The sequence below is a fragment of the Haemaphysalis longicornis genome, unplaced genomic scaffold (assembly GCF_048455015.1).
Source record: "Haemaphysalis longicornis isolate Haplotype H1 unplaced genomic scaffold, Haemaphysalis longicornis Haplotype H1 scaffold_1, whole genome shotgun sequence".
NCBI lineage: Eukaryota > Metazoa > Arthropoda > Arachnida > Ixodida > Ixodidae > Haemaphysalis > Haemaphysalis longicornis.
Window position 1 is genome coordinate 379,491,796 of NW_027526203.1, and position 12,268 is coordinate 379,504,063.

The 12,268-nt window shown below is 47.0% G+C and overlaps 1 protein-coding gene across 1 annotated transcript in view; it reads left to right on the forward strand.

Moving 5' to 3' along the window:
* LOC144160685 (uncharacterized) overlaps window positions 1-12,268 on the forward strand; it is a 59,271-nt gene that overhangs the window by 7,608 nt on the left and 39,395 nt on the right. The window contains exon 3 of the mRNA XM_077691895.1: window positions 4,254-4,367. Coding sequence (XP_077548021.1) covers window positions 4,254-4,367 — 114 coding nt within the window. The remainder of the gene's footprint in view (window positions 1-4,253; window positions 4,368-12,268) is intronic.

Sequence of the window (12,268 nt, forward strand, 5' to 3'; positions counted from 1 at the left end):
GAGGCGCCGTTATGGTAGGATCCGGATTAATTTTGACCACTTGGTGCCGAAATCTTGAACACACGGGTGTTTCACTTTTCGCCTCCATCAGAAAAGCGCCCGCGGCAGTCGGGAATCGAACCGGCGTGCTTGGGCTCAGTAACACAACGCCTTAGTCACTTAGCCACTGCGGCAGGTAACGACACTGCACTGTCGACTGCAAAATCTTCAAATGTAACTGGGGCAAGAATCGGCAGAGCACAGCCTCGGAGGTCATCAATGGTGTCTGCAAGTGCAGCACGGTGGAACACTGTCCAGAAGGCAAACTCAGTGAAACGGTGAATGGCAATAGCAGGCCATGTGCGAGGATGCCGGAGCAGGATGGGATGATCGTGATGTTGATGCGACCTCCAAGCTATGAAGGAGGCTTTTAAATCTCTGAGGCTGCACCTTGTGTCGTCTAGGTGCCGGAGGCGATAATTGCAGTCAATTCAGCGTGTGCAACTGCCATTGACGAGTCTCGATGGTCGAGTGAAGAGCTGGCGGCTGTCCAAAGTACCAGTCTTTACTCGTGAACTCTATGGGGCCATTGCCGGTGCTGCGAAGCTGTCCGAATGACCAAGCATGTCCGAATCAGATTTAAGAAGTTTCAGTTGTTGTTGTGCGATTTGGACCACTATTTAGGGGAAGAATGAAGTGTGTAGCTCGACTTTGATGGAGAGAGAACTGCGGCAGCACAAAAATGGACCTTTTTCCAGTACTGGAACTCCTAGAGGCTGCCATGACGAACTGAGAATGGCAGTCAGACATGCCCCAAGAAGTCTGGCTTTTGGAGAACTCGTGCACAAAATGTTCTCGTCCTGCAGTATCTCCGGCACCCACCCATCACCCGTACCTTTCACATGAATGTCACTGTAGCAAGTGCACATTCCCGTGACTTATCGGCAGTGACCGAAGCACTTTTTTTTTTTTTTTTTTAAACTCCCTTGCAGGTAGTCGTGTGCTCGCAGTGTGGTTAGCCTCAAACATCTTTGCCCTTTCCTTTGAAAGCCGGTTTTGTGTGCGCGTACAGACTCACCACGAGCTATCGAAAAAGCGGAAATAAAAACTTTTTGCGCTAGAAAACAGCCGCTCCCCAAGCAGCAAGTTGAGAGGGTGCCCTTTCGTTTATTTAGCCCAAGGTGACTGCCTAGAATGGTGGACCGGAAGCCCGCGCATGCGCATATTGCTGCTGAAAAAGGTCCATTTGGTCCAGTGATAGTAGAAACCTTTAGCAAAGGTAATTTACATGACTATGCCAAATGATGCGAATGGAGAAACGCACAAGGATTTTACGGCTCCCAACGAACTCTATTTTCTGGTTGTAAATCTAAAGGGCATGTTCAACCATGACAAAAGGGATCCAAATGTACTATATATACACCAGAGTGGCTGTCGCAAGCTTGGGCGGGAGCATAGGTCGGCGTACTCACTCGTGAGTACACTCATTTGTACTCATTTGTACTCAAACTCACGAGTGAGTACGATGATGAGTGATCACACACCCAGAAAAAAACAGTGAGTATGATGACGAGTGAGTACAGGGGTAAGTCCACTACTCATGAGTAAAGTACTCATGAGTACACTACTCATGAGTATGAGTACTCATGAGTACAGTATTCATGAGTATGAGTACTCATGAGTTTGAGTACTAATGAATATCAGTACTCATGAGTACACAGTACTCATGAGTACACAGGACTCGTGAGTACACATCACTCATGAGTACAATACTCGTGATTACTGTTTTTGCGAGTGCTTGCACTCTTGAGTATATGCACTCCTGAGTACAGTAGTGCAAACAGTAGTGCAAACAAGAAAACGGACGACAAAAGCTGCCACCCGAAGACACACAGAAAAACGCAGTTTACGGCCACGGCTGCACCGACAACCCCCGAGCTCCCCTGAGCCCGACCCGGCCTGAGAACAAGAGGAGACGCCAGACGCAACGCGAGTGCTTACGTTCCGTTTCGCTTCCTCACATGTACTTGCCTTCGCGCAGTAAGTCGCTCAACGACAGTGCACCGCGTCAGACGTTTTCTTCCTCTGTCCTGATTTATATGTAATCTGTGTTTTTTTAATCAATTAAACAATTTATTTTTTCTACTTAGTCTTTCATTCGAGCTACGACCTAGCTAACAGTGCAGATAAGTTGATTATTCGTGAGTAATACAAATTGAGTACTCATGAGTACAGATTGAGTACTCATGAGTGCAGAATGAGTAGTACTCATGAGTGCAGAATGAGTAGTACTCATGAGTGAAAAATGAGTAGTACTCATGAGTAGTACTCACGAGCAGTAGTACTCATTGAGTATTCATGAGTACAGATTGAGTACTCATGAGTACAGAGTGAGTACTCATGAGTACAGATTGAGTACGAATACTCGTGAGGACAAATGAGTTTGAGTACAAGTGAGTACGATTACAAATGAGTATTTGATGAGTGAGTACGAGTGATTTTGTAAACAGACGAAGTTTTTGAGTCTGAGTTTGATTGAGTACAGCGTGAATGAAAAAAATTGTGATTGAGTTTGAGTGAGTTCTTTCTGTTTTGCCGACCTATGGGCGGGAGAGACAAGTTTCCACAGCAAAGCACTGCGGAGGCGTTGTTCCATCTGCCCCGCCACTGACACTGCGCAGCCGAGCTGTAGTCAATGAGGTTCAGGTTTCTTTGATAATTTATGCGCGTAACTCAGGAGTACGAAACCTTTTTGAACTTGTGGTCTTCCCAAACGGTGTGAGTGTACAAAAAACAGGCCATGCTGCCACTGAACTGACATCATTGCTGATACACCTACAGTAACTGGCCCATGGAGTAATATAGCAATGCCTGGCTGCATTCCTATTCTTTTTGTGCATTACATTATGCACCATTTGTGCTGTGAGGCTTAGTTCATACAGTTCATACAGGCTAATGTTCCACTGAAGGGGGGGGGTGGGGGGGTATGAATAATGAAAAACACCAGACCAAACTCTTGCTCTTGTGTTTTTACTACCTCATGCCTCTTTCCATTATAGCTTTTCTTTTCTGCTGTTAACATACCGTATGTACTCGCGTAATGAACCAGCTTTTTTTCCAGAAAATTCGGCATGAATATTGGGGGAGGGTTCATTATGCGGGAAAAAATTGCAACAGTTATGAAGGTTGAAATTTCATACAATTAAGTTGCTGAGAGAAGCACTGTCAGAGCCTTGCCATTTTCGTGAAAACACGTAGGTAATTATGTAATCAAATTTCTTTTTTATTCACAACATGCTAGTGGGTCCCTACTCGCCATGGAGCTATCCTCCTTAGTAAAGTTGCTTGCCGCCTCACATTTGTTGTCGGCCCACAGCGCACCGGCTTGCGGGCTATCAAGGCACTCCAAAACTTCTTTTCCAACACCAGGAAACTTCCCATCTTTGGACCCACGAAACACACGGCGATCCCTGTTCCCCACCCAAAAACCTCGTTTTCGCCCGTAGCGTACACGAAGTGCCGCCCAGCCGCGCGGTTTCCATGTGCATCAACGCACGCTCCACCAGCTTCAGTTTAAATCCGGCTGTGTAGCTCGTGCTGGTCCATCGTACGGCGCGCACTAGGAGCACAAAAAAAAGGTCGGGACACAGCTGAACAACAAAACCACGAGCGTGATGGCGAAGTCGCGGAACCTCAAGAGCAGAGGAGTGCGGAGTACGTTTAGTGCTTTGTTCACACGCTGCTAAAACCAACCATAGCAACCAAGAGCAGGAAAGGAGTGCGGAGTACGTTTCGTGCTTTGTTCGCACGCAGGAACATTTTTACGGCGCAAGAAGGTTCATTTTGCGTTCAGAAGGTGGCGCTCCGGAAGCGCGCAATTTTTAAATTGTGAGCCACAGCATTCGCGCTCACGTCTCTTGCTACTGTTGAGATTTCTTTTTGTTGGAATGCATTTTTAGCATTTCTGCACGTACTGTACCGTGATATCAAGTTACTAAGATAGTCTAAGGGATCAGCAACCATGCTGAGATAAAAACATATTCCTGCTGCAGTTTTTATTCAAAGTGACAATAAAGTAAATTCTCGGAAAGGCAAGGGGGAGAGGGTTCATTAGGCGCGTAAATACTGTATACGAGTATACTTGCCCAGCATTTTGTCCTGCAAAGTGGAATCCACAGTATGAAGCGTTGAATATTTATGTGCCTCTGCTTTTCTGCCGGATGGGTCTGCATGCTTTTACCCACTATTTTAAAGTGCGGATCTTTCCTCCCCAGTTTGGATTCCCTTGAAGATGAAATGACGGCTGCTGTGAAAGCAGGCAAACTGAAGAGAATGCAGTCGGCAAAAGTTGGAGACACATGCCTTGCTCGCCTTGCCGATAGCAGCAGGTGAGGTTTTATGGTTCTCAATACGCTGTCTTAGATTAGCCATGTAATGTTACCCATTTCTGATGTGAACCTCTGATGTGATTTGTGGGAAACAGGAATGAAATGTTTTGTAATGAAATCTGAGACAGACACTGTTTTAGCATTACCAAAGCACTAGGGTTGCGTGAATGTTGAAAACTTTCAGTTAAAGCTACTCATGAAACATGATGAAACGTGATTCTGGTTTTAGTCGGTTCTATTTGCTAGCTAACATTTTGAAGGTTTGGAAGTCTCTGCACGGGGCACCTTGAGTATTCATGTTGACGGGGGTGGCAGCACTGCGAATCTCGAGCTGAAATCAGTTCCAAAGTGACAATCAGAACCAAAATCAGTTTCAAAACGGCCAGCAGCACGATATCATCACCGACACTAACTCCTCCTGAAATCTGACTCAATGAAATCCAAAACAATATCAGCATCACGTGAGTAAATTTTGGCATACCCATTCCTCAGTGGGCATACCTTAGCCAGCTGTTGCACGTGTTGCTGCTGCTGTGATTAGCACCTCGTTTCAGTTGTTATGGCTCCAAAGAGGTGACCAGGGTGTCTAGCGACCGGGAAAAGTCAGGGAATTTTGAGCCACCAGGAAAAGTCAGGAAATTGTCAGGGAATTTTTCAATCAAGTAGTACCAGTCGGGGAAAACCACTTCGGGGCCTGCCCACACAGTTTTAGAATAGGGGAAACCAGTGTTGGAGGCCCCCAAGAAAAGTTACCGAACGCAACTCGTTCGCGCGCAACGAAAGCGGGAACCGCATGAAACGTTTTCTGGTTTTTCTGCAAGCGAAAACGCGCCGCGGAAACCACCCGCACGGTGAGTACCGGGCGGCAGGTGCCGGCAACATGGCGGCGGTACTGGCCGCGGAGTAGTGCTTTAGCTCCAACGACTGCTTCTAAACGCTCTTTCAAATGCTACTCAAGGCACAAACGCACTTGCTTGTGCACGAAAGGAGCCACTGCAGGCATGAAATTGTCGACGCGGCCGTGAAAATTCCGCGCACGAATCGCGTGCAGAAACACCCCTTGCGGTTCACACAGCTCGCAGCTGGGTTCCTCTCCCACTTGCGCAGAAGGACGATGTGGGTGGTGCCCAAATCGCACGCACAGCGGCTCTTCTTCTTCTTCTTCTTCTTCTTTTTTTTTTCCCCTCAGCGAATTTCAAAAGGCAACGCTTTTTGGGAGCTAATCTTGAAAGAACTTTCTTATGACATCAGGAGCCAGAATTACATACAATTTTAAAAGGCAGCGCTTTTTGGGAACTAATCTTGAAAGAACTTCTTTCTTGTGGCATCAGGAGCCAGAATTGCATAATCAAAAAGGAACATGACATGGTTTAGTGTGAACCGCATGGGGCATTTTCTGCTCGCGAAAACGCGCCGCGCACATCACAGGCGTGCTGACGCTGACGCAGAACCACCCGCACGCTGCGCGCGGTGCTGCCGGCGGTGGCGGCTTCAACCGCAAAGTGGTGACGGGAGCTCGAGCAACGGCTTCTAAGCGCTCTCTAAAATGCCGTACAAGGCACGCACGAAGTTGCTTGTGAGGTAAAGAAGCTTATAATGTGGGTGAAAATGGTACTATAAAACATCATGCACGCCGCTAGTGAAAGCGCCCATGCAATACCTTCCGGGGTGGTAAGCCTAAACATCTCTGGCGGAGCCAGCCGGCTGTCTCGAGAGCTTCGAAACTGCCGCCATGAGGCGTGCGGCTCCCCATTGGCGCAAATCGTCAGGCTCCTCCCACTGCCGCGCGCGACGCATTCTGACCGAGGCAGAAGCTGCCGCGCGCGCGAATCGTCGACGCGGGCGTCAAAAAATTGCACGCGCAACGCCGACGCGCCCGAATCGCGTGCAAAAACGCACCATGCGGTTCACGTGGCATGTCGAGCCAGGACAATCACGAAAAAAAGCAAAAAGTGCTCGCTGAAGCGCAACTTGAAGCTTCTATCCTGCAAGATGAAATAAACTCTCTGAAGACGAAACTGAACGCAACCAAACCTCAAAATGAACAAACAAACTGAAGTTAATCCAAGTGCACTTTGAGAATTAGGGCACTTGCAACAAATGTGTTTTTCCGGTGCTCGGTCGGCCCGCGATCGACTGCTCTCGTACCAAGAGGTCACGGAGCATTACCGCCTCTCCCGCCGCCGCTATCCCCCTGCCCACACATCCCTCACTAACGATCAGGAGCGCCTATGGCGACTCCTTCAGACAAACTCCCTCGCCAGTCGGTCCCTCCTCCACAAGATCTATCCCTCTGAGTTCCCTCCACCCAACTGTCCCCTCTGTTACTCCCTGGACACTCTAACCCACGCCATGTGGGCCTGCCCTCTTAACCCACTCCCCCCCATCTCCAGCGTCGAGCAGTGGGAGGATGCGCTGGGCAGCTCGCAACCGGGGGTGCAGCTACTTCTGGTTGACCGAGCTGCCACCGTCGCCACCAGCCTTCGGCCGGCAGCCACCACGCGTTCTTAGCCAACTTGCTTGGAAAATAAAGTGATTTCTCTCTCTCTCTCTCTCTCTCTCTCTCTCTCTCTCTCTCTCTCTCTCTCTCTCTCTCTCTCTCTCTCTCTCTCTCTCTCTCTCTCTCTCTCTCTCTCTCTCTCTCTCTCTCTCTCTCCCTCCCTCCCTCCCTCCCTCCCTCCCTCCCTCCCTCCCCCGATGATGGAATGTGTTTTCTCTACGCTTTTTATGTGCTTCACGGACCATTTCCACAGAATGGCGCCTGTTGTATATGTAAGTCAGGGAATTTTGTCTAAAATGGTCATGGAAAACATGGAAAAGTCGGGGAAATTGAATTAGGCAATTTGCTAGACACCCTGGTAACACTATGAAGCGTTCTTCAAGCACGAGGTAATATTATTGCCGATAGCGAGGGAAGCCAAGCTGGGCATCATGCACACTGGACATCCAGGAGGCGTGAGTGCGCAATTGATGTAAATGAAGCAGTGCCATATTTTTATGCAGGGCTTCACTGGCCCTTAGCACAAATGTTTTTGATAACTTGAAGACTCCCTGGTGGAATTCATAAAGCAGCAGCGTATCGGCCAATGGTCTGAAATTGTGAAGGTCAAGGCACTTGAAACAGCAAACGCTTTCAATGTAGCTCACTCCAGTTTTAAAGGGGGCCTGAGATGGATTTCAAAGTGTTTTTGTTTGTGTCAGAAATCTACTCTATAGTTCTTGTAGAAACAAGTCCAAAAATAGTAAGCATATTCGCCCACGCTAACAAAAGTTATTACCCCGACGAGACAGAACTATTTGTTGGCTCGGCGGCTTGCGATGACGACATAGTCCGACCTCGTCCGAGGCGAAGCACTCATTTCATGGTTGGCCGCCGGAATGTCCGCGGTTTTTGACGGCGGCGGTTTGGTTTAGAGCGTCGTCGTTACCATGGTTACTTCAGCGAGTGGGTCGCACATGAGACTACGACGTCCTTTTTTTTTTTTTTAAGCTACGTTTTCAGTCTTTACGGACTTTGAGCAGGAGATACTGGTGATTGCGGAAGTCGACCTTGGATGCGCGAGAGTTTCCGTGAACGGTAACTTATTTTTACCGTCGCTACATAGCGATACAGAGGCTAGAATTTCTACCGACTGCAGTGTAGTAGCGAGCCCCCTGCGCCGGCGAAATGTACGCTCGCGTTTTGATTAGATTACCGGAAAGTTCCGAGTGAACGCCCTCCCCCGAAACATCGCCCACCCCCTTTTACGGGTGAAATATTCAATTTACTGAAAGGCTCAGTGGCTAAGGCGTTGCGCTGCTGAGCACGAGGTCGCGGGTTCGATTCCCGGCCGCGGCGGCCGCTTTTCTGATGGAGGCGAAAAGCAAAAACGCCCGTGTGTACGAGATTTCGGCGCACGATAAAGATCCCCAGGTGGTCAAAATTAATCCGGAGCCCATCCACTACGGCGCGCCTCATCGCCCGCGTTGCGTCGGCGCGTTAAACCCTACAATCAATCAATTTACTGAAAGACGCGCGCCCACCCCGTAAAATCCATGGCTTTAGCGCCGATGAGTGAACAAAACAAACCCGAATCATCTCTTCATGTGTAGATGCGGTCACTTACTCGTCCTTTCCGCGCTTGACCCGAAATTTCGCCCATCTCGTATTTTTCACTTGATATCACTGTACTTAAATTTGGGTGGGCGTTCTTCCGGAACTTTACGGCACAGCAAATGCGCTGTGCTCTGCGCTTCATGCAAGCGATCTTAGTTGATGTTGTTTACTACATTCTTGCTAAATGATGATCAGGAGCACGATAAATGACAATTTTTTTTAGAATGAGCGAGCAAAATTTCCGCCCCTACTCCAGCTTCCCACGCTTCCAATGGTTCAGATGCCTTTATGAACTAGCATAGCTCTTTTTTGCTTTCAAAATCGTCTTGGGCAAGGTAATATAGGTAACTGCGGAATCATTACAATATATCTTACTCATTTTATATCGAAATATTTAGCGGTGGCGTGAATTCTGGTTAATGCAATACTTGGTCCTAATTCTTCCCACTAGATGGCGGCGTCAACGTCATGTTTTCGATTTTTTAAGCTCTACAGTAGAAGTATACGGCTCTTTTAAAAAAATTATTGTATTGTGAGAGTTCAATTGAAGACGTCTAAGATTCAAGCCATTTCAAGCGTAAGCGAACAGTTCTGGGCAACAAACGTTTGTGTCATTTGCTTTGCGACAAATTCGCCAGATGTCGCTACTCGGCAGAGCCGGTAAGCCGGAATGCAGAAACCGCAGAGTGCAATCCTTTCGTTTTCAGCGGCAAACGGCTACTCTTGCTTCATTTAACACGGTAAACGGTAAAGCGCGCTAAGGACACAAGGCAACTTCAGAAGGCCGGTGCAGCAAACCACACTTTCCTGCGATCATGACTTGATGGGAAGCAATGAAATGAAGCAACTCTTTGGCAGTTGTCGTTACGGGATGAGCATGCTCTTGCCCTTGTCGCGACCGCCGCAGAGAATCAGCTGCGACAGCGTTTGGGCTTGAACTGATTTATTCAGCCCGCGTGAGTGCACTTGAGCGTGCGCCTCGTGATCACGAGCAGTGCCCGGCGTCGTCCAAGCGCTGCATGCGGAGCTCCTCCTTCGTCGTCGGCGCGGCGCTCCCTTGGCGCGCCGTTCGTTACCACCTCTGAAACAACGTCGAGGCTACGCTCGAAACACAGATGGTGCAAAGAATCCTTTCGGGTGCAGCGTCCAAGAAAGCAAATGCAAAGAAAACTGAGACACGGAGCGCTGAGCGATCACGCTGGCTGCAAGCGTCGTTGCTCCAGCGCTCACTGTATCCTTCCGCCGAGAACGGAGGAGCGTCAAGCCCGGTTTGGCCCGGTGTGTAAGTGCTTTACACTCCGGTATAAAACAAATATGTGTGACTGTGTAAAAGCACCCACACACAAAAGATGTTTTTTATAGCTTTCTGATGTTTTTACGCTCGTAAAAAATTGATTAAATCAAGAGCGCACAAACACGTCACGATTAGTTCAAGAAATAGCCGTTGCGCTCCGATACCATCAACCCCCCAAAAACCCCCATCTCAGGGGCCCTTTAATGCCAGCAGGAGCTCATAAGCAAGTTTATGAAATGAGAATTTTGCTGCTGCAGTTGTGTGCATCAAATAAACTGACCTCTATTAGGTACATGGTGTCATGCCTTACATCTGTACGGTAGAACCAGCGTCAAAATATTTTTTTTGAATTTTTTCAAGTAAATTTATTTGCACATTACTATCCAATCGGGGGTGCAAATATGATGCATGCATAGTTCAAAAATGAAAATTTTTTATTGTGCTGACCAACCCTGTCTCATGAACTTCAATAATATAGTTGCACCTTATGTATCGAAGGCAGGAAGTTTTACGCTGCAAACACTAAGTGCATTTGACAGCAGTCTGCACCATTGCGCTGATTTTCTTGCTGCTGAAAGGGAGTGGGAGGAGGTTTTGCAGAAAAGTAACGAGGCAGATTTTTTTATTAATCATAAATTTTGTACTTTGTGAAGCAAATCATGTTGCCACATTTTTGCTATGTAATTTGCACTAGTAATTGACATATATTTTTAAGATTAAAGTTTAGGCGTGGGCAATTTGAGAGTTTTGCCCTGAAATGCGGTTTCACTGCAGTGCGTGCCATGCCTCTATGCAGGGCGTCGTCACTAGATGTCATTGCAGTCATCCTTGAAGCAAAAATAAAGTGATGTAATTTCAGTCTTGAACCCATACCCCATCTTAATCATGAACACAGTTGTTTTTCCAAGATCAGGTGCCACCATAGATAACGTCTCACAACCTAGCAGCTACCTGCAAGTAATCAGCTCAGTAGATGTGCCTTACTGTACAGCGATATAGTTTCATGATTGCATTTCTCTCGCCAATGTTTTGTTCTTTAAACGCGAGTAAAAAAAACCTCTGGTCTGTTTGTTATTTGAATAAACATGGTGTTGCATGGTCAGTACTCCATTTTTACGAAGATTAGGAGACTGCTTTGTGCTGTCAGTGGTGCACGCAATTACATTTTTCCCCCTCATGGTGCAACATAGGGGTGTGGGTTATATGCAGGGGTGGGTTCTATGCACAAAAATATGGTATCCTCCTTCAAAGTAGGTTACTTTAGGAGCTTCACCTGGTAGAGGTGGTCTCTTGATTGTGAGGGCCTCTCAGCTCGTGGTGACTATCAAAGTTGCACCCTTTCATGTAATTTATGAACCAGGGTAGTAGCAATGATTCACAGAGGATAAGAACCGACTATTGAGGTCCTTTACAAACCAGTGGCATAGGAGTGTGTGTGAAACACAAATACCAAATTGCACCTTGCACAGCCCGCGGCGAGTCCAGGGCTGAAAGTCGGGAGAGCCTCACTGTCAGTTTTTGTCAGCTCCCCATGTCCATAAGAAAAATTCTGTATGTCGTAGGGGTGAGAAAAGGAACTTGGTAATTAAATGCAGATTTTTTTGTACTGTAAACATGGTTACCTGCCGATTGAAATTGTCGGGGAATATGAAGTGCCCAAAATCTTTCGAATAAAGCTCAATTCTATGTTCTAAGTTCTAAGCAAAGTCAAGGTAGGTTAATGAGGGCATATGCACTGTGGCAGGTGTGTGTCATCCTTCAGCTCCATTCCTTTTGGCTAGTTTTATTTTTGCATGCCAACAGGAGTCGCACAAAGTTGGCCTTGTCCACCAGAAAACACTAGTGCTGGTCGTGGTTCAAATGGTTTGGAAATATGGGGTTTAAATTATGGCTGCATTTAAATTTTAGGCACCCACCAAGAACACTCTGGAACAAGAAAAGGATAGTTTCCACACTACATCTGAATGCGAGGAGCATTAAAATAAAGCAGGCCACCAGCGTCTTGTACTAAACTCGCTAAGTGTTAAATTTGATGCCATAATCTTTACCAAATCTTGGCTAGCAAAAATGGATTCTGCACCATACTTTGAGGGTTGTAAAAGCATAACGCTATGCAGAAAAAAATAAAGAGGGGGCGGCATAGCTGTTCACCTGAAATCTGGCTTTCAGCATCAAACAATTTACAAACTAACAGGTATGAATGAAAACGTCAAAAGCATGTTTGTAAGAGTGTCCAATGTAATCGGTGCTACATACCGCCCGCAAGCTGGCATCATTTCCAAGTTCAATGCTTTTGTCGAAAACATTCGGTATTTTTTTGAAACCTTATCACTAAAATTCACGATTTTAGGTGACAAATATGGGCGCACTATCAGATACCCTGCCGGTGAAAAAATTCGTGAACACTATTGAAAGAAAGTACAAAGGAGGCACTGAAAGTATAGAGGAGGTGCTGCCTCAGCTCCCTCTAAGAAGAAGGAAAAAAAAATGTTCTGAAGAAAATGTACGAGA